Source organism: Equus quagga, chromosome 1 (genome assembly GCF_021613505.1).
Source record: "Equus quagga isolate Etosha38 chromosome 1, UCLA_HA_Equagga_1.0, whole genome shotgun sequence".
NCBI lineage: Eukaryota > Metazoa > Chordata > Mammalia > Perissodactyla > Equidae > Equus > Equus quagga.
The window spans coordinates 5,596,258-5,618,013 of record NC_060267.1 but is presented as its reverse complement, the minus strand read 5'-3'; the positions used below and the strand labels follow the sequence as shown (position 1 = coordinate 5,618,013).

General features: G+C 49.2%; 1 protein-coding gene across 1 annotated transcript in view; it reads left to right on the top strand.

Moving 5' to 3' along the window:
• RASSF3 (Ras association domain family member 3) overlaps positions 1 to 18,599 on the top strand; it is a 66,411-nt gene extending 47,812 nt beyond the window's left edge. Inside the window, exons 2-5 of the mRNA XM_046679872.1 lie at positions 9,631 to 9,738; positions 11,817 to 12,054; positions 13,807 to 13,916; positions 15,972 to 18,599. Coding sequence (XP_046535828.1) covers positions 9,631 to 9,738; positions 11,817 to 12,054; positions 13,807 to 13,916; positions 15,972 to 16,121 — 606 coding nt within the window. The 3' untranslated portion in view covers positions 16,122 to 18,599. The remainder of the gene's footprint in view (positions 1 to 9,630; positions 9,739 to 11,816; positions 12,055 to 13,806; positions 13,917 to 15,971) is intronic.
• Positions 18,600 to 21,756: the final 3,157 nt, after the last annotated feature.

The window sequence follows — 21,756 nt, the reverse complement described above, 5'->3', positions numbered from 1 at the left end:
TAATCGAAAGAGCCATCTTCTTTGGGAGGTGAACATGATGGAATTGACACAGAATTCGAAATATATTATGATGTACATCTGAAAGTCATGTAATGTTATAATCCAATGTTACTGCTATAAAAACAAAAATAAAAGTTAAATAGTTTAACCCCTTATAGCTCCCTTCAGACCATCAAGTCTTCTATTTAAAAAGTGTTCATGGTCTGGACATCTGTCCTGGAAGGACTGTGATGCTCTCCCTCCCCCGTGGTGCTGTTTCTGTACCTCAGACTGGACGGGAGAGAGCTATACAAACGTGTTTGGACTAGTGCAGTCGTAAGGCTGCAATGAGCAAGAATCGGAGATTTACAAATCCATGTCTTAAAGGAGTAAAAGTGACTGTCTCCCTTTACATTGCCAAATTGTCATCTACACGTTTTAACTCTGTGTTGCCTGAAAACAGACAATCTAAGTTGCTTTTGAATCTCCTTTTATTATGTGGTGGCAACTTAGGCTCCGTATTATAATTGGCAAGGAAGAAGACACCAAATATCTTTTGGGTAAGCTTACTTCTGATCGTTTTTCTTGGAGTGCTCGTCAAGAGACATTTCTCATTTTCTCGAGACTCTGTCCTGTTGTTCCAGTTGGGTTTCAGCCAGCAAGGTGACGACAGTTCGTGAACCCCTGCCCTGGATCTGGAGACTCCTGCTGTTGGTGGGGCTGGAGTGGCCCGGAGCTGGCCGAGTTTCCCAGATGGGCACCACCTGCCTCCTTGGTTGCTGCAGCGTTCCTTCGTGCTTCCTGTCTGGCTCACCTCCAAAGGAGCCTGCTCATTTCCTTTCTCCGGAACTGCCCCTATCACCAGTGTTCAAAGGTTCCATATAGGATTTGGGGGTTACGAGACCTGACCTCCAAACTCTGACCTTCATCAGAGCCTCCAGCATCCCTGGGCTGACCTGAATCAGTGGGAGGAGCTCCAGAGCCACAGTTGTAATTACCGTTAGCCCAAGAGGTAGACGGCTGGGGGGTGACCTTGGAGCCTTGAGCATGAGATGTTTAAGCTAGGATTTGGGGTGGGCGTGGTGGCACTGATCGCCATTGTAGTGTCAGTCTAATTCCCCTCCTGGCTTCTCAGTGATCTCTTATATTTATTTTTCCAGTTAATTTCCTAATACCCATTGGACGTCCTGTGTAGGTACCTGATTAGGGCATAGAATATTAGAAATCTTACTGCTGGGAGGGACCCTGGTCCAATGCTCTTTTCTAAGAATCAGGGAAACTGAGTCCTTGGGGCCATGCATTCTTTTGGAAACCAAAGAATCCACTGCTGCTTCCGTTCTGACTGAGATTTCAGAGGTGGCTGGGGCTGGAGTGCTGACTCACCCGAGGCCGCTGCCTTCAGTCATCCCTGCAGGAGAGCTGGCTGTGGATGTGCTGGGTTCCGAGGGCCCGAATAATCTGTGCTTTCTTTGTTAAACACCTAGCTCACCTAGAATCTGAAGACAGTTAAACCCGTTGTGAAATGCATCACCTTTCAGAAATAAATAGCATCTTAATTGACTCCCTTTGAAAACATGTCAAACTGGGATTTCTGCGTCTGTAACCTGGTATGCCTTGAGGTTGAGGCCTCAAGCTGGGCACTCCGGGGAGGCTGGACCACCTCCAAGTTTGTTTTCTGGCTGCAAGCAAATGAGTGGCTGTTTGACTATTGGCATGCGCCCCGGTTTTGAAAGTACAGCCATATAGGGTGGTGACCAGGGGCTTTACAAAGCGAGGTCCTGGAAGGCCCGGATGAAGCTCTTTGAACGTGTATCATGGCCACAATTAATCTTGTGAGCACGCTGGGCCTGTGCCTGCCCGGGTGTGTGCGGGTATCTGAGGGGTGTGCTTTGAACACTCTCTTCTTTGATGGTGCAGATGGATAACAGAAGCGCATGAGACCTCGTCTCTGGAATTACAAAGGCCTTTTGTGTGCCTGTGCAGAGTCCTTCGGTTTGAGAAGCGAACGCAAAACTTTATGCAGATTGATAAGATGTACGAAAGAGGATCATTGCAGACACAGGCTCGTAGCATGGGCTCTGTGACCAGACAGAGTCTCTTGAAAAGGAGTGGAGCTCTTCCTCTGTGCCAGCCTGGAGCCACTTCCAGCACAGCCTGCGGGAGTGAAAGATTTAAACACCCTCGTGGTTTGTTGGGAGCAGGAGGAGACACGGGAAGTGCTGTCGGAGTTGATGGGGTCGTGTAGGGGTTCCCAAGATAGAGAAGTAGGCGGGGGCGGTTGTGATTGGGGCGCTTCCTGGGTGGGGTGGGCCTTGAACCGGAGGATCCTGGGTGGGGAGCAGGGTGGGGGTGCACGTGGCGCCATGGGCCGGGAGCCTAAAGGCAGTAGTAGGTGTACACTCGGATCTCCACAAGTGCAGTGAAGAGCAGGCTCCTCTACCATCACGCCCTTATAAGGCTGCTGGCTGGGTCTGTTTTCGAAGTCCATTTTTTAGAAGTCATCTAAAATACCCACCTCCACTCCCTTCTGCTCGTCTCTCTGTTGTTGTTTAACAAGTAGCCTTGGGGACAAAGAGGTTGTTTAAAATCTTCAAGTTCAACAGATACGTTCTGGGTGTGCTCATATCTTCTAATGAATACAGAGTCCACTCACTGAGTGAGTAATTAGTGAGAGAAAAGAAATATCTATTCCTGTGTAACATACTCATATCTGCTCATAATTCACGAGTGTCACACAGATAACATTGTTACATGTCTGTTCCCTTGAAGTTTCCTTGCCGCGTGGGTCTCTTACATGGGTTTCTTGCACGGGTTTCTTACCTGCAGGACTTCTCAGAGCCTTCGGTGTTCTAAAGTGCACTGGGAGACTCTAAGGGGTAGGGTGGAGGGGGAGGAGGAGCCCTTTCTGTGCACAGACTTCTGGGAGGGTTAGTGCTCCATGGGCTCCTCTCTGAAAGGGTGGGTCCCTGCCATCGGGCTGTGCCATGTGCACTGTCCTTGCCCTTGTCCTCTCGGCCGCCTTCCATTTTCCACTTGCTTTTCCTACCCTGAGATAACCGCAATGCATCTCTTGATACGAGGAGGACGAGGGGGCCGCTCCATCCCTCCTATCCTTTTTCTTTGCTGCTGGAAACATGAACAGGAAACATCTTGCGTGGCTACGTGGACGAGTCACCCACAAGCTCAATTCGAGCAAGATGCGTCCCTGACTCCTCACAGAAATGGAAATAGAGCCCAGCTCTCTGTCTTGCCATTTAGAGAAGTCTTCCTTCTGGCAGGGGAGAAGCCCCAGAGTGGCCAGGAGGAACCAGCACACCGTGGCCCGGCGCCAAGATCAGCGTGCCTCTCAGCCTGGCGCCGTGGCCGATCACAGCGCTGGTGCCGTGGCCGATCACAGCGCTGGTGCCGTGAGAACGGGGCTGCGGGTGGCACGCTGTACTTTTAAGGTCAGGAGCAGCCGTGCCAAGCACCCGAGAAGCCAGAGCTGGGACTCTTCCCTGCAGATGTCTTTTTACTGTGATGTACTGTTTTACGGGGCTTTCGTGTGGGTTGTCCTTCCTGTTCTTTGTTTACACCTGTGCCCATATCGGACTCGATTTGCATTGTCCAGCAGAGTCCCACGAGCCACATGGGGCTGTTTACGTTTAAATTATTTAGAGTCAGATAAAATTTGACACTCAGTTCCTCACGTCAAGTGCTCAGACTCCACGTCTGGCTGGTGGCTGCTTTCGGGACAGCACGAACACAGAACCTTTCCGGCGTGGCAGATGGTGCTGTTGTGCGGTGCTGATGCGTATCAGCCATGCTGATCCCTATCTGGGAGAACTTCCTGGGCCCCCTCAGCATCTCTGCCCACGGTAACATCGTAGAGCTCGTGGAACCAGAAGTGAAGCACGTCCGACAGACATCGCCTGTAAATAAAAAGCTGTTGCCATGGCCTCTGTCACGCGCCTTCATTAGGGTTGACCGTGACCTGCTCCTGCCTAACAGACCCTCTTAGGGCTTTGCGGATTCAGCTCTGGGTGACAGCCCTTCCTGTATTCATCACAGGGTTTCCACTGTGCACACCTAAAAGGCATCTCAGGACAGCGTTTTCTTACTTTAAAATCTAGTTCAGGGGGCCGGCCCAGTGGTGCAGTGGTTAGGTTCGCATGTTCCGCTTTGGCGGCCTGGGGTTCGCCGGTTCGGATCCCGGGTGTGGACATGGCACCGCTTGGCAAGTCGTGCTGTGGCAGGCGTCCCACATATAAAGTAGAGGAAGATGGGTACAGGTGTTAACTCAGGGCCAGTCTTCCTCAGCAAAAAGAGGAGGATTGGCAGCAGATGTTAGCTCAGGACTAATCTTCCTCAAAAAAAAAAATCTAGTTCAGGAGCATCTAACTTGACTTGGTGAAAGTTACTTTTGAGCCCCCAATGGCATGCCCTCTAGCTCCTGGACATCACATACCGAGCTTGAGTGCAGACCTGCTTGGTTTGCTGGTGGGTCCCTCCCACGTGGCATGGAAAGGTCTCTCCCAGAGAACATGTTTCTGTTCAGGTTAGGTCCGCAATACTTCGTCCGGTGTCTTTACTTGAGCAGAGCCTGGAGGGAAGTCGTCTGAAGGAGTCATTCCCCAGAATCCCTTCGGCTTGAGCCAGCCCTGAATTCCATCACAGCAGGAGCCGCTGCTGCCAGGAAGCACCCTCCTAGGATGAGGGTGCCTGATGTCCTGTTCTGTACACAGGACGAGACTGGGCTTGTTCTGTCTGTATCGCACTGGTACCCGAGTCTGTTTGGACATCAGGAGTGACGGCCTGTCTCCACATCTGGAGATGAGATGGGAAGGAGGAATTCCTGAGTCTGGGCTCTGGCCTCACTTAGAGAAAACCTGTTGGCCTGGTGAGTTTACGTAACTTCTCCACTTCACAGGCTGACCCCATACCTGGCCAGGAGTCAGCAGTTCCACATGAGGGCTGTGGGGCTCCCGATGGAGAGGTGGTAACCCTGTGTACTGAGTGTCTCTCGTGCCCTGTCATCAGGCTCTGTGCATATATCGTCCCCACGCCATCAGAGAATCTATGCTATTTGCGTGTGTTTTTAGTTTATTTTTTTGAAAAGGGTCAGTGATTTTATTTCTTGAGGAGGTCTGTGATGGAGAAAAAAGAATCCAACAACCCCCAGGGGGTGGGGTCGAAGGAGTGAGACAAGCCTGACTAGGCTGTCAGCCAAGAAAAGGCAGAAGGGCAGGGACCACGGTGGTCGCGCCAGCTTTAAGAGCTTGGCACAGAGCTGGGCAGCAGTAGGCGCTCAATAAATGGTTGTTGAATAATGCATTGTATTATATCTTGGTAGCAGTTCTATAAAGTACGTACTGGTTTGTGCATTTGACAGAGATGAGAAAACAGACTCAGAGAGGTTAAATAACTTGCCTGTGGCCACACAGCTGGAACACGGCAGAGCTGTGATTCAGCCCTTAGTGTGCCCAAACCATGTCCACATGCCTTCCCAGGGCCAACACAGGGGGAGCAGTGGTAGGCGTATGCGTCTTCTTGCTCTCACCCTTCAACATAGTCACTCTCAGATGCTTTATATTTGTTTGGTTTTTTTGTTGTTACATTTTTAACCTAAAAAAATTGTTTTTAAATTTCATTTTAATTTCAGAATTACAGAAAAGTTAGCAAGAAGGGTGGAAACAATTCTCAGACCCTTTGCCCAGATCTGGCAGGTGGGTTCCCAGACGGTCTTGCTGGGTGAGCCACTTGAACACCGGACGGGGCCATACTCCGTTAGCACAGCCCCGGCCGCTGCATGAGGATCCTGGTGTCCGAGGTTGGGCGTGTCCCTTACCAGGACGTTCACTAGTGAAAAACAGCGATGGGACCCCACCCAGGAACTGAAGCTGACCCGGGGGAAGTCCTCGGGGGCTTGCTGGAAAACTCAGAGAAGAGTCTAGGGTGTATCATTCTGGGGAGAAGAACTCTCCTGCTGAGGAGCTGGAGGGTTTGGGAAATGCCAAAGAAAAGTGGGTTATAAAGGATGACCTGTCACTTAGCATCTCAGGCGTGGCATCGTCCTCTCCCAGCCACCAAGAACAATGGCCGGAAGCATCAGCGAGGCATTCAGACGGCTGCGCCCTGTGTTTCCTGCCCTCTCCCACAGTTAGACAGCCTTGTTTACACTCGGGCTCACTTGCTCCACGCCCTCCACACCGGGTTTCAACCCTCTTCTTGCTTTCACCCTTTGTACCCACTGTCCCTACTTCCTCCTGCCAAGACGGCTGTATTCCCAAAGGCCTTGCATTTGGAGGAAGGGGCGGGCGGGGATTCTTGCCTCTGTGAGAGGAAAGGGGGTCTCTTTTAAAGGGGGAAGCAATTTGGAGCTTTTCCATATCGGATTTACTCCATTTCTGACCCTAAAAGAAACTGGTGTCCTCTACCCCAGGGCCCGAGCTTGTGACTTCTGTGTCTTTGCCCTGCTCCCAGCCCCTCCACTCGGATAGAGCGTGCTTGCTTGGTCGTCGTTTTGGAAGCCTTTTTTTTGGACATTGCTCACTCAGGCTCAACCTGTGCTGGACAGACACCCCTGTGCTCAGGGAGGCATCTGGTCCACAGCAGACGCTCAGCAAATATTTGCTCAGAGAGCAGCCCCTGGTCTGTGGCCTTGTTCTATGATTACTCCATCGGTTGACATAAAAATATGAGATCACGTGAGAGAGTACATCTATAAAGTACTCATCACAAGATGAAAAATTGTATCTGTGAGGTGATGGGTGTTAACTTACTGTGGTGATCATTTCGCAATAGATAACGTATATCAAGTTGTTAAGTTGTGAACCTGAAGTGAATACCATGTTAATGTGTCACTTATAGCTCAATAACAAAAACTACAGGATCCCGCCCTTTAGGTTTTAGCTGCTTCTCTGGGCTTTGCCTTCCGTTTGATCTTTTGGTAATAATGTGTTCAGCTTGGAAGGGATCCACTCTTTTCTATTATTGCTCCCTACAGTTGCCTGGGTTTTTCTTCTCTCAGCAGGCAGGATGATTGTTACCCAAGTATGTCTCAGTTACCCACATGGGGAGGATCCAGGGAAAGCTTTTTCCAGACTGGCTTGCTCCTTTGATGTTCTGCAAGCTCTGGGGAACGCTCCCTCTGGCCTGAGGACGTGTCGGGCCTGAGGATGGGTGCTGGGTGCTAAGTCCAGCAGCGTCAGCAAAACCTGTCATTAAGAACTGACCGAACTGACTTGGTCCTGCCCTTAGCTCTCAGTGGCCCCCTCCAGCCCCTGTCCTTCCATTGTACTTGGAGGTCTCCCTTCTCCTGTGAGCTGTGAGCGCCGAGGGGGTAGATGTGCTGAGGTGGCCACGTGCTTAGCTATTGTGTGTGGTTTCAATGGTGAGCCTTTGGTTTCCCTGATGCCCAAATGGGACCGCCTTGCCCCAGGGCTCACACCCGTGAGAGCAGCCGCAGGTCTTTGCAGACAGATCCTCTTGGGCCGGGAAGCACCTTCGAGAGCATCTGCTCTAGTCTCTTTATTTGATGGGAAGTGAGGGAGCAGGCTCAGAAAGGTGAGTTAGCCGGCCGCGGGGTCAGTTGGCCACAGGCTCAGGTCGGGAGCCGGGTCTTGCTGGGATGGGGGCAGCCCCCTCTGGCCCTGCCATCGTCGCATCCCACACCTACAAGATGGAAAGCCGCCTCTTGTACCCTTTGCACTGTGTGCTCAGAAGGGGCTTTGCACACACAGTTCACGCTGAAAAACAAGCGCTGAGATGGACTCGCTCACTTTCCACAGCGATGGCCCGTGGCGGCTGGTGGTGGATCGGAAGGACCAGCATAAGCAGGGGCATGTGGCTGTTGTAGGTGTTAGATTGTCTTGGAAATAGTCCTCGAAGCCTCTGCAAAGTTATTTTAATCTACAGCTTTTTTTCTTCCTAACCGGTGACACCAAAAATAAGATTGCACTGGGGTTTGGCACTGGCAGATAGAATGCTCCAGGGGACTCTGTGGCCGGCTGCTGACCCTGAGAATGAACTGCTGTCTTGTGCTGTGTTTCTCAGTATCGCCCAACACTGACCATCAGGCTACACCAGGACGGTGCTGAAATTGAACAGTTATGTGGGTAATTTGTAGCCAGCACGTCCTCCTCAGAGTCTGAAATCAAAGAACTGGAGACCTGGGTGGATCAGAGCCGTGGTGTCCTCTTATGGTGTCCCTGCCAGTTCTATCGTAGCCCTCCTGTGTGTGAGTGACACTGGCTCACAGTGAGTAGATGGGAGCCAGTGAATGTCTACTTGGAGAGTGTCCCGCCGTGAGGATGGGGTGACGTATCTGGCTGGAAAAGAGGCCCCTTTTCAAAGGTTTGATTTTGGGGGGTAAGCCATCTGATTTTAAATGTTCTTCCTCTCTTTGTCTTGAAGATTGTTGGGACCCTTCATCTTTTCTGAGTTGCTACTCAGGTTTGAATCTGATTATGCTGCCATTCTTCAAGTTTTCAAACACCCACACGGGAACACTGGGGACCTGTTTGGTTGAGTGGAAACACATAGACGACCTGGATCAAAACTAAGCTTGGTCTCTTCACTAGTTGGGTTGCCACTTGACCTCTGTAAATTTCAGTGTCACTGTCTGTAACGTGGGGATGCTAACTAGATCATCGTTGGGAGATCAAATGGGGACACCGTGGGGACACCCATGTGGAAGTACTTAGTGGTTTCAGTAAATGGTTGGAGTTACTTTGGGATCAGGCTTCCAGTAAGTTCCATCACTTCCATAGGACCATTAATTTCTCCTGGCAGGTTAATTTCCTTCTTAGAACTTGATCTTACGTAGAAACTGGAGTAATAACACCCACTGGGTTAGATCGTTGTGAGAAGGAATGCGATGCAAGTCAGGTTCCTTATATATATGCTTGGCTTCGTGGGCTCACAAGGCACTGACGTTTGGTCATTTGTCGTCACATATTTGTCGCATGGTGTCGTGCACTGGTTGAGCTCTTTGGACAATAAACCCATAGTGAATTTTCACAGGGGTAGGAGGGTTTAACTAATATCGTCCCCTCCAGAGGGTGGTGAGGCAGGGGTGGGGTGAGGCTGGAGGGGTGGAGTGAGAGTGGCTGGGGAGGGGAAGTCTGGCTATTTGTATCTTGACATGAGGCTTTGTTTGGAAGGTAAATTACCCTCTGCTAGTCTAATTTGGCAGGTCACTGATTTGTGCCAGTTAAACATTTCTTAACTACCATATGTTTTGCTGATAAATACTGTAAAGCTATAAAGATCATGAAGTTTATAGAATTTGCTAAATAGAAACTTTTCGTCTGTCTTTAAATATGGTTTTAAATGGAACGGCCAATCTAGCCGGTCGTCTTCGGGGACATGTTTCTGTACAAGGGAAAGTTTGCAAAGAGTTTTGCAAAATAATATTTAATGAAGTGTTGCTTTTAGCCACTGGAAAATTAGTTTTATTTGGTATATCCCTTGGGAAGACTGTAGTCTGATGGAATGAGAATCATAATTGGTGGATGAGCCTGGAGAGTTTGAATGTGAGAGGGGGAGAGTGTGTGTGTTTCAAGGTAAAGTGCTCATAGTTGCTCTTGTGTGGAATGTGAAAAGAATCCTGGCTTATCTGCGTTTTTTCCTCTGGTTGCTCATGTGTGGCATGGCTTGTTTTTCTTCTAGGATGTGGAGAAAGAGAAGGAAACCCACAATTACCTCAGCACAGAGGAGATCAAAGAGAAGGTTCATAAGTACAACTTAGCAGTCACAGACAAGTTGAAGATGACCTTGGTAAGCACCCATAATGCTGTTTAAGTTGACACATGTCAAAAGATAAATGTAAATTGGTACGACAATCTCTATGTTTTAAAATCTCTGACTCACACTGGCAGAAGTTTAACGTCAAGGTCTGCAGAACAGGAAAGTGGAATATTTCTGCATCTTTCAAATTAAAGCTGTATTTTGAAGTAGATTTATCTCAAAATGAGTTAACACTTCTTAAAATTTTATTTTAAAAGATTTTGTGACCCCCACAGGATTTTTAGCATGATGTGTAATCATTGCCTGTTTAACGTATAGGCGGTAAATCAGATTCTGATAAGGCCTTAGATAAGTCTTATCTTGTGTCAATAAATTTGGAAGTGTCAGGAAGAGGAATTTGTGTCCATGGATTGGAATATAATTGAGCTGAGAGTTTTCTCAGCTGGTGTCAGCGTAAGACGAGGTGAGTAATATCCAGCTTCCTACGCTTTGTTGTTTCAGGCTTCTGCAACGGTGTGTTTGAAGCCCGTTGGGGAGCTGGGGTGGAGGAGGGAGACATGAAAGGAGAGCTGACAACAAGGCCAGAGTGTTCACGTTCCTCTAAACTGGGCTGGCGGCTGTGCCTCGCCCAATCCATTTGATGACTTTCCTCGAGGCGCCTGCCACCCCGTGGTGCCAGTTTCCAGGCCCTTGGACCCCTGCCTCCCAGTCTATTGACTGTGAACTGGCAAAGTTCAGCAAAGGACAGGGTCACCGCTTAGAACAGGCCCTACTGAATTCTGTGACCCTTCAGGGAGCTTTTAAATCTAAACCCTGTGGTAAAGGATCCCTCCCTAGTGGGAGTCTGCCAAAAAGGGAAGAAGGGCAGATGACCTCAAGATTATGCTTCGTTATTCCAGCGGTGGTGTGTCTCCTTTTTCAAACACACTTTTCATCAGAGAAGACAAATTCCACTCCCCGCCCCGCAAGGAGATTACAACAGATGCGAGTTTCCATGTTGTTTCAAAGATTACAAATTTGAAATATTGTATAACACCTTCCACAAGAATGAACAAGTGAATTAGGATTGTAAATTGATTTTGAAAGGAAGAAAAATAATGGACCATAAAGGGAGTTTTTCATGTTCTTTTTAAACTATGCCATTTATATGTAACACCTGAGGATTTGTTTAAAACATTACAATGAAACTTTTCTAAATATACTGGATGTAAAAAGAAAAAGTGAAGACCATTATTACTAATTTTAGCAACTAAGAAATAGCAGTTCTACCGTCAGTTAAGACAAGTGCTAAACTAACTCATCAAATTGTGTATATTACATATGCGCAGGTTGTTTGTATGAAAATTACACCTCAATAACGCTGTTAAAAATATATGCATATGTAAGAGACATAAATACATGTTAAAACAGAAAAGACATAAATACATGTTAAAATACATGTTAAACACGTTGTAGCTTGAATTTATTTTAAAAATATTGCTGCTTGAGGAGCCTGAAACGCATCATCGTGTGTCCCATGCTATATGGGATACGGGCTGTATAAAGGGATTTAGGCAAAATTGGTCATCTGGTATGTATCATAATAGCCGCTAGGAATGAAAACAGCTTGTTTTCTTACTGTCCACTCCTGGTTTACTTCGGGACATCAGAGTCCTTAATGGTGACTTTCTTTCCTGTGCCATAGCTGGTCCTCAGGTGCAGATGTGGTTTCCTTTGAGCACAGAGACATATCCCCCTGAGCTCTGAGAAGCCCGTGGTTTGGCCGGCATCTGCTCCATGGACTATAACCTCCCCAGGGCGCCCTGACCTTTCACGTGCAGCCTCAGAGGCATGAGTCTCAGACTTCAGTGGCCACCGCGCTGGGAGGCCGCCTGGATCCCACATCTGCTCTGCAGACCTTGCCTCTGGAAGTGCTTTGCCAGGGTGTGTTAACCTCCCTCCGAGGTCATCCCCTGGGGGCAGCCTTCAATGCGGTTCTGCTGCAGAGCTGTGAAGGAAAAGAAGAGAGAGAAAGAGTTTCCAAGTCCTTTTTTGGCTTCGCTGTGCTCCGTCCCTGGAATGCCACCATCAGCCCAGCTAAGCATGTGCTTTCTTCTTTCCCACTTCAGAACTCAAATGGGATTTACACTGGCTTCATTAAAGTACAGATGGAACTCTGCAAACCCCCGCAGACGTCTCCGAACCCTGGAAAGCTCGCTCCCGGGAGCAATGGCTGTATGAACACACTTCACATTAGCAGCACAAACACTGTGGGGGAGGTGATCGAGGCCCTGCTCAAGAAGTTCCTCGTGACCGAGAGCCCTGCTAAGTTTGCACTTTATAAGCGTTGTCATAGGGAAGATCAAGGTACGCTGCCACGCTTAAAATTAAAATGCGCCCTGCTTTGATGTCTTTTGTCCTCAGTAGCAGCCGGAAGACTGACGGGGGTGTCTGCATCAGTTACGTCAGAGCCCAGGGACAGATTCTGGCACGCAGTGAACGCTCCCTGGCTGTCCGTATTTCCGAATGGGACCGTTGTGGGTCTGAGGGGCTCAGAGCATCCATGTGTGATGGATATTTTTGGAGGATTTCGTGGCAGTGCCCAGGGGGATAGCTTTGAATTTTTTTTTTTTTTTTTAGCTTTGATTTTAGTGCTCTTTAGGACAAAAAGGAATGCCTCTGTGCTTGACGTTTTCAGGGACATATCCCACGTTTGACGTACGTCTCAGTGTGGAGGGGTTTGGTGGACTTGTCTCCTCAGAGACCCTGCGGATGGGGAGGCACGTGGGCCTTCCTGCACATTTGACACTTAGCGATGTAAACAGTGAGGCCCTGGGTTCTGTCTCTGAGCTTGTCTCTCTGGCCGTTACACGGGACGTTTTTGGCACGCGGCCCCCCAGAGGCACAGGCAATGGGGTAGTAACATTTTGGTCTGGGGTCTGCCTGTCTAAGCTTAATACCTGCGATCAGTGGATAGCAAGAGAATGTTAAATAACTGTGTGAAGTAAGATATGCCGGCTCAGGTGCTCAAGGGGAAATCGATCCCAATGGTGGCAGCAATGGTGTGAGGGATTCAGTAAGTGTTACTTTGAAAATGGTGTGTATGTGTGAGCAATCAACTATTTAAGCTTTCTCTGGTTTTTCTGGGTCAAGCCTAAAGCAGCTATGGAAGGAAAGATACCAACCTGGCATGGTAGGAATGTCCTTCAGCTGCATGGGGATGAAACCCAGCTAGTAGCTGTGAGTGTGGGTGCAGTTTCTGAACACACGCGGTGGGCTGGGCCCTGCGGAAGACAGAGGTGACTAGGGCAGGGCTCGGCAGCATGGGGGCAGTTTGCATCTACAGGGAAATTGGCGCCCACCGTGCACTTGTGTCTGGAAGAGCCACAATAGTGTAGATACATTCAGACGGCATTTCTGTTGCGCCGGCCTCTCTGCTTGCTCACCAGGACTTCAGCTGTGCAGTCTGCTGTGCAGTAACTGCGTCCTGTTGGGATATCGCCCTCATAGCTGGCACATCTTTCAACAGTACAGATAATGCCATTACCGTGTGTGTATGTATGGGTGTGTGTGTGTGTGTGTGCATGCATGCATGTGTGTGTGTGTAGCATGAGACACACATAGCTGTGCTTAAAGCCACCAGGGCTTGTATTCCGACTGCTTGGTTTGTGTGCAGCTGCTGATTCTAAATTAACCTGTAGAGATTTGCTCCTAGAGCTCTGATTTCCTGTTCTGTGGGTGGTATATTTGTATTGTTTTTAAAGGGGTTGCAGATCCCTTTTTAAGTTTCTCGTCTTGCTTTCTAAAAGGAGGAGCAGAATGAATTATAAGCCCATTTGGGGACTAATACTCATTTAAATTCATTCTTGAAAATTCTTTGCTTTTTAATCAAGGCACAGTTTATATTGTGCAGACAGAACAGAAACAGTATGGCTTTCATCCCACTGTGGGCTCTTTATTGCTGGTAATAGGACGAGGAGGACGGTGACTTGGTGGCTGGGGTCACAGGGACTGTGGCTTTGATCGAGGAGGGGTCGGTGAGGGGTCGGTGAGGGGGTGTGTGGTCTAGGCAATGATGAATTCTTCTGCCAGTGACGTGTTGCTTGTTTCCTTACTCAGTCTACGCCTGCAAGCTCTCGGACCGGGAACATCCCCTCCATCTGCGTTTGGTAGCAGGGCCCAGAACAGACACCCTTAGTTTTGTTCTTCGTGAACATGACATTGGAGAGGTGAGTGATGGTTCATGCTTGCTTTAAACTCTAGGACCGGCCGGCCCTGTTCTGTCCTCTGGTCTAGGGCCTTTTCCACCGGGGAGAAAGAGGAGGAGGAGGGCGGGGGGTGGGGGGGGTGTGTGTGCATGTGTCCGTCCGTCCGTCCATCTGTCTGTCCTGGGAGGAGGAGAGGTGGTCCTGAGGAGGAGCTTTCCGTGTATTTTCAAATTCTCAGAAGTGGACCCAAAGTTAGCCTGCAATAGAGTTCTTTTACGACATTCATTATGTTGGCCTATGATTTTCAGAGGCGGGAGGAAATAAAGTTTTTTCCTTGACTTCCACCCAGAGTTGTTTTCGCCCCTTCTGCCTCCAGATTCCTCGAATCCAGCTGAACTTTGAAAGTTGACACTTTCCAAATGTCTGCCACTGACCAAGGTCACTCTACAGGGAAATCAGGAAAGGCAATCTCTCTACTGCGAAAGACATTTAACTAGTTTCTAGAATCTTTCTTTTCCCCTTTGCCCAAATTATCAAGAAGTTATGTTTATATGTGCCGGTTGAAGGAAAAAGCACTTTAGACCATTGTTCTAGGTCAAGTGACAACTTTCAACGGCACTTGAGTAAATGTCTCAGGCTTTTTTGTCTAGAACAGGGAATTTCTAATTTCTAATGTAGAAAATTTTGCTCTCCTACCCCATGGTTCTCATTTTCTTTAATAACCAGCTCACAACCCACCTCTGGGGAGCCCTCTGTCCTGGAGCCCACTTGGTGGTTTTGTTCTGGCTCCTCTGCATCCCCTCGTATGGGGCCATCTCCAGGCTTTCGTGCCCACGCCCTGGGGAGTCCCCAACGGAAGTGGCTCCTGGCTGGGGCAGTCATTCTCAGCCAGGACCCAGGGCCCCTTTGGGGAGGGGAGGATGTGGAGTGTGAAGAAACCGCCCAGGCGATGCCAAGTAGCCTTCTTGACATTTACTGCTTCAATTAAAAAAGGTTTTAAAAACCCCACAAACATTGACTTTGTGCCTGCCAAGTCCCAGGTGCTGTTAGGGAGACAGAACTCAGAGGCTCAGGGGTGAGAGATGAATCCCTGGTGGTGCGAAGGAAGATGGCTGCGGTGTAGGCGAGAGAGAGAGAGAGAGAGAGAGAGAGAGAGAGACAGTCAGACAGACAGACAGACAGACAGACAATAAGCAAATGATTAAAGTAACCTTTATATCTTGTGTGATCAGGGCTCCCAGTGCTCAGAGAGAGTTTTCTAATAGACAAGTCCTGGGTGGGAGGGAGTGGAGGGAATCATGGAAGCCTTCTTAGAGAACGTGGCATTTAAGCTGAGACTTGGAAGTCGAGTAGGAGTTGCCAGGCAGAGTGGAGGAGGGGAGAGCATGTGCCAAGCCCCTGGGGTCAGGAGTGAGGTGACAGCGTGAGAGAGGGTGGGATCTTTCAGACTAGGCAGAAACAACCAAGGGGGCCATTGAGTGATTCTCAGCAGGGGAGGGTCACGACCAGATTTGCATTTGCACGGAATATTCCAGCTGGCTGTTTGGGGAACAGATTGAGGAGTTTAAGAGCGGAGAGAGGAGAGGCAGCCGGGTAGGAGGGGTCCCAGGGAGGCAGGAGATGATCGTGGCTGGCAGGAGGGCGCAGGAGAGATGGGAAGAGCATGCGGATGAGCGAACTGTTTAGGAAGTGATGAAACCGCAGCAGGTGAGGAAGAAGGCAGCCGAGGCTGACTCTGAGTAGAGGGAAGAGAGTGCTTTAGGGTGGAGGGTGTGGAGTCGTTTCTACGCCTCTGGGGTCAGGCCAGGAGAGGAGTGTCTAATGGCCTTGGGGATGTGGAGGTCTTTGACCTTAGTGAGAGCCATTCTGGAGGACCGCAGGAGGAGGAAGGAAGGAGGGCGATGGAGGTGAGCCGAGTGGGGGTGGAGGGAGGGCCGGTCCCAGGGCCGGTCCTGTGAACACTGGGCTGTGAGTTGGCCAGGGAGGGCAGCCACGCCTCCACGTGCTCGGTCAGCATTCCGAAGTCTTGACGTGGAGTCCAACACCTGGCCCTTTCTTTTCTGTGTTCTCTCACAGTGGGAAGCCTTCAGCCTTCCAGAACTACAGAATTTCTTGCGTATCCTGGACAAGGAGGAAGACGAGCAGCTGCAGAACCTGAGGAAGCGCTACGCGGCCTACCGGAACAAGCTAGAAGAAGCCCTCGGCGAGGTGTGGAAGCCTGGTTAAGGCGCGGGCTCCGGCTCGCTCGGCCGCCGCGGGACCTGTGTGCGGACCAGCAGCAGCTGTCTCTGCTCGGAGGGCTGTGTTCCGGCCCTGTGATGCTAGGGTCTTCCCCTTTGATCTCTAGATTTAGTTCCCAGACCTGGCCACACAGCATCCTGCCCCTTAGGCGTCCTCTGTAAGGGATTCTGCAAGCTTGTTCTGTTCCATCACTGCGGTGTTACCTCTTGGCAAGCTGTGAACCTGTTCTTATCTGGAGCATTCTAGAGTGCTTTGAAGCATGGACTCTGGGTTGTTGTTTTTTCTTATTTTCTTTTAGTTATTTTAATTATGTGATGTTGATGTTAAGCTTAAGGGTGTGCAAACGACTTTTTAAAAGCTTAACGAGGAATCTATCTGAATACTTGTCCTATGTTGAAACTACCTGTTTGTTTTTTGATTTTTTTTTTTTTTTTTTAAATGTCAGGGGAAACGGTCCATGTGAATTGAAAGGCACAGGAAGCTAGAACGCTGAGGAATTGGGGAAGGAGTTTGGAGGAGTTTGACCAAGAAAGTAAAGAGCAAGTTTGGAAGAAGGCGCGAGTGGAGGTGGGGTGCTCCGAGGGAGGGTGTTTTGGGTGATGCGTTAACGGTGAAGGATGAAGGTGTATTTGCTTGTCAGTGACTTAGAAAGTAACCAGTTCTGAGATGTCAAACCCTCTCAGTAGTGCTTGACTTCCTGGTAAGTAAAATGTGGGAACAGAACCAAAGAAAGTAGGACCTAGACCAAAAGGAGGGCTAACCCTGCGGCTGACCCAGAGCCCGGCGGAGCACTCGGGCCGGGGTTCGCAGAGCCAGCAGACAGGCCCTGGCGGCTGGAGCTGCCCCCGGGACGGCCCGGAGCCTGCTGCTCAGAGCGGGGGCTCACAGGGCACCTTCTCTGGGCAGGTGAGCAGTGGCCGTGCGCTGACTCCTGTGAAGCTATGGTTTTCCCCTGGGTGATTTTCAAAGCTGAAAGGAGTTTGGGTGGGGCAGCTGGCTCCCCGATGGCTCGTGGGGAGATGCGCCACATCCGAGCGCACAGCACACTTCCTGACAGTCACCTTGAGGCTCCCTCCTCTCCTTCCCCTCCCTTTGTCCTCCCCTCCTCCTCCTTCCCCCTTTCTCTTATTCAGTGAAGGCTTCTTCCCTAATGTAGAGCAGGGATGCGGATGAAAGACCAGGTCCTGTGGGCAGCTAGACAGGGAGGGCAGTCCACCCCCGCTGGCCGCTCGAGGGCTGCCTTGTGGAAACGCTTTAACAGAAGTGCATGTTCCTCCCAACCAAAGAAACGCGTGTGCAATAGGAGCCTTCCGGAGGCGGGTGAGAAACTCATGGTGTGCAGCAGGCAGTCTGAGAACAGCGGGAAAGGGTGCTGTGCTGCTGGGGGGCCTCGGTCTCTGTTTAGCCTAGGATATTTTTTGTTTGTTTATAAATTCCCAAGGAATTGTTAACACTTTGGTGACACCTAATGGATTCTTTTTGAAACTCCGAGGTGCTTCAGGGCTTTGCCTAAGTGAACTGTGCCTTTTATTGCATTTCTGTCTCCTCTTCGTGGCCCTTGGGACACTTCAGAGAAGACCCATCTGGTGGGAGGCAGGTGGGAGTGTCGGTTTCGCTGTGCCACACACATTACTGAGACAATCATATCTTCTGAACTTTTTAAGGAAAGTTGGAAAAAAAAAAGTAGAGCTAGCTATAAAATATGTATGGCACATCTTGTTTAATTTTGCATGTACCTTCTTTTTAGTTCATTGATGAGGTTTAGTGACATTGTCATCCAACACTTTACCTTTATTGTTCAGGGAGTGCCTTCCTGACTTTATACTGGTTTTACTATCCAGACTGTGGCTTGGGTTTGAGTATACTGTTATCAACCACCTGGTCTCTGAATTACCCATCCCGGGAAGCTTATATTTTTTGAAGCATTTGTTTCTCAGATCAAGACACTGTTAGAACCTAAAGTAGGAGCTGATGGGTATCTGTGAATTTTTTTTTTTTTTTACTTGAAGTAGATTGTCTAAAATAGGCATCCTCATCTGTGTTATCCAGAACCTCGCTCACTGTTGTGTGCACTACAAGTTGCAATTTGGAAACCTTGCTGTATTGAAATTCTGTCAGTACAGACCAACGTTCTCTCCCAAACACTGGTTACTGCGGCAGCGTTTTTAATGTGTAAAAGAAGAAAGGCCACAAAGGCCGAAGATTTTTAAAAATCATTGTACAAATTCTTATGATAAATTAAGCTTTGCTGTAATACTGTTTTCTCTTCAGTATGTGATGGTACAGGAACGATGTTAAATGAAGGGGTGGTATTGCAGGGGAGCATTTTAAATCGCAGAAGTAAAAAGTTATAATATTTATAATTTCGATGAGTTTATTTTTATAGGGAAGATTTTTCTTCCCTAAAATTGTTTCTGGAATGGCAAATTGTTTCCATTATTAAAAGTTGAAGTTGTTAGTGGATGTTTGTGTGTTTTCCTTTATGATAATACACCAGGTAAAAGAAAGCCACGGGCTGGCACGAACCGCTTTTGCAGATACACGGGGACACGTGTGGGGAGGCGACAGCTTTTCCTAGGTTTGAGTGGGGGCACACTGGTTCTCTCAAATGGCATTCTTCCTTTGCCTTATCCTCTGGGGAAAATAACCCTAGGTGAGTGTCCATATAACACATTCCTGAAGCGATTGTTTTAATTGTGAAATATACATGCATTCAAAAGTCTATGAAGCGTGGGAACAGTTTAAAGAATGATTTGCCCTGTGACCACTACAAATAGATTAGAAATCCTCTCCCTCCACCCCCCAGGCTGGTCCCTGAGGGCTCCATCCTTGAAACGGACCACTTTCAACAGGAAAGTATCTGTACTTTTTGCTCAGCGTGACTCTCCCATGGGACGGGGAGTGTCTGGTTCCCGCCCGGGCTGCCACCGGCCTTCTCGGCCCAGGCCGCCCACCTGGTGGAGGCGAGGTTTTCGCGGCTGCACTGCCCCCTAGAGGCCCTGGAGGTTGGTGACCGGGAAACTGCGCGTCCGACAGTTGCTGTGCAAGTGCAAATATGATGGTAGAAAATGATGGTCCCATATTGAGCTCCCTTTTCGCTGAACTGTCCAGAGGAATGTAGTTTGGGGCTTCAGCCTGGGTTACTGCTCCAGGTCCAGGAGGAGCTTTTGGGATTTTTCTCCCTTAAAGCGAATTAGCTTTCTGCTCTAGGCTTTTCTTCAGAATTTGTCACCGATTGGTAACTTGTTGAAATAAATATTCTTAGGGTGCAGCATCCGTTCTTAAGAATTGTCTACTGCGTTTGGGACTGTTAGATGATCCTGATTGGGTGTTTTGTTTTTTTGAAAAGAGGGAGAGTCCTTACTACAATAGCAAATTCAAAGAAAAGTGCCTGCCGTGTGCCAGGCCTTATTCCTACACGCTTACTGTGTGTGAACGCGTTTTCTCCCCCTCATGCCCATTTGCAGATGAGGAAACAGCAGCTCCCTGTGGCCGCTCTGTGTGCCTGGCAGAGCCGGTCCGCCTCTCCCCGGCCTTTCCCTGTGAGCTCTGTCCCGCTTTTCAGTTATCCTGCCTATTAAAAGCCTGTTAGTTGTCTCTCAGGGGCCGTCCATCTGAAAGCAGCCCTCTCGGTGCAGCCGGGATTTGTGGGAAATGAAAGGGCAGTCTTGATGTCAGTGCTTTTCGATCCATCATTTTGTTTGTTGAGCATTCCGTTTCAGTGATGCTAAGTCACCGAGAACGAAGCCCTGCCTGTGTTCGCAGGTCCCCTTGCGTGGGGGAAACTGACAGGAACCCCGAGTTCTGGCCACGAGTGAGGGAATTCCCTGGAACCACGAGACGAAGAACAGCTTCCCGGAGCAGTCAGAGTCCCGGGAGCCGCCGGACACTTGGGAAGGCTGGAGTCTACCCCCTCCCGAGGACGACCCTTTCCGAAGGAGCGCAGGAAGCTAAGTGTTCAGTCTTTAAAGTGCACGTTTGTCCGGTGTGAATTCCTACTCGCTTTGTTAAGAGTGCGAGGAAGCGGCTTTGTCTGAGGATTAGGCGGACATGGGGGTGGGGGCAGTGGGCAGCGTTAAATAACACCTTCCAGGTGAAATGCATTAATTCCATCTGCAGGATTTTGGGGTTTTTTTTTTTTTGGTTGGTGGTTTTCGGTTTCATTCTGTTTTGGTTTCTGGCAAATCTTTCCCTTTAATTCTTCCAGGAGAGAATGGCAGGGTAGAGGTCAGACTCTTTGATCTGGAATCACAGTTTCCTCGGACACTCGTGACTCATGCTGGGCGGAGGCAGCGCTTGCAGCCACCGGCCACCGGAAGCTCCTTCCCGTTTCCGAGAGTCTCAGAATTTTTAAGTGTTTATACACAAACAGCACAACATCAGGGCTCCTTGTAAACTTCAAAAGAAGTTGGGGTTCTGGCTTTGTTCTTGGGAGGGAATGGCTCTCCCAGGATGGTTGGTTTATATCTTTCTGAGCACGAGTCTTACCTTTAATGCGCCTCGGCCTGTAGCGCGCGGGTCTGGCTGTGTGGCCGGCTCTGCAGCCTCCCCTCCTCATTGACACCCGTGTGGACGCAGGGGATTAATTAAGCCCTGGGTGCGGCTCCTTTTCCGTGAAGTGGAATTCTAGGGGGCTCTGCTCCAGACGGCTTTCTGGTTTTCAAATGCAATAAAATTCCCTTAAATTCTAGGAATTCTGGAGCAGCGAACTGCAGTGTCTCTCTAAAACTTAGAATCCTTGAATTATTACCCTTGCAGGCGGGGAGGCAACAGCTTAAAATCACATCTTTTGCTCTGAACTGTAAATGGTGTCTTCAGATCCTTTTTAAGACGGCAAACATTTCAAATGCTTTTCTTGCTTGTGTGATCTCTCAAGGAAAACATTCAAAGCCAATGATGTTTAGGTGAAGTTGAGCATGGACACGCTTATCTGAGAATACAAGGGCAGCCATAGAAATCAAGGACTTGGGTTTCTGCCTTCAGATGAGGGAGTTTGTGTGTCTGGGGAAGGGGGGGAGCTTCCGGGGAGATCACCAGCGGGAGCGAGGGGTGCAGCAGGATGCTCCTGGCCCCTGGAGCTCACGCCCCCCTCTCCCAGCTTGCTTTCTAAAATTTTGTTCTTTTGCAAGTAAGGCCACGGAGCAGAGGCACAGGAAGTCTTGGGGAAGGTTATTCTGAAGCTGGCAGTAGGGAAAGGGCGGTGCTTAGGATCTCTTGGAAGAGATTTCAAGACCCTGAGGTTACCACACTATTTCTTCCTGGACTGCCTCCAGAACTACCGCAGGTGCTGATTTTTAAAAGGCAGGTTTTTCTGCACCCCACCCCAAAGCTACTGAATCTGAATCTCTAGTCCTGGGCCCTGAGCAACTCCTGTTTTAACAAGCACCCGTATGTTTTCAAATGCCAATTACAAATCTTAGAGCTCCATGGAGCATTTCAGAGGCGGAAGGGAGACATCCGCCTACACAGTTGTATCTCTCTCTCTCTCTCTCTCTCTTTTTTAAACAAATTACTTCCACGTTGAGAGTAATGGCTAGCCTGCAGAGAGGCTCCCCGACCTGCCATTTAGCCCTGGGAAAAACAGTTCTATATATAGTATGACCCTGTACCCCTGACCATG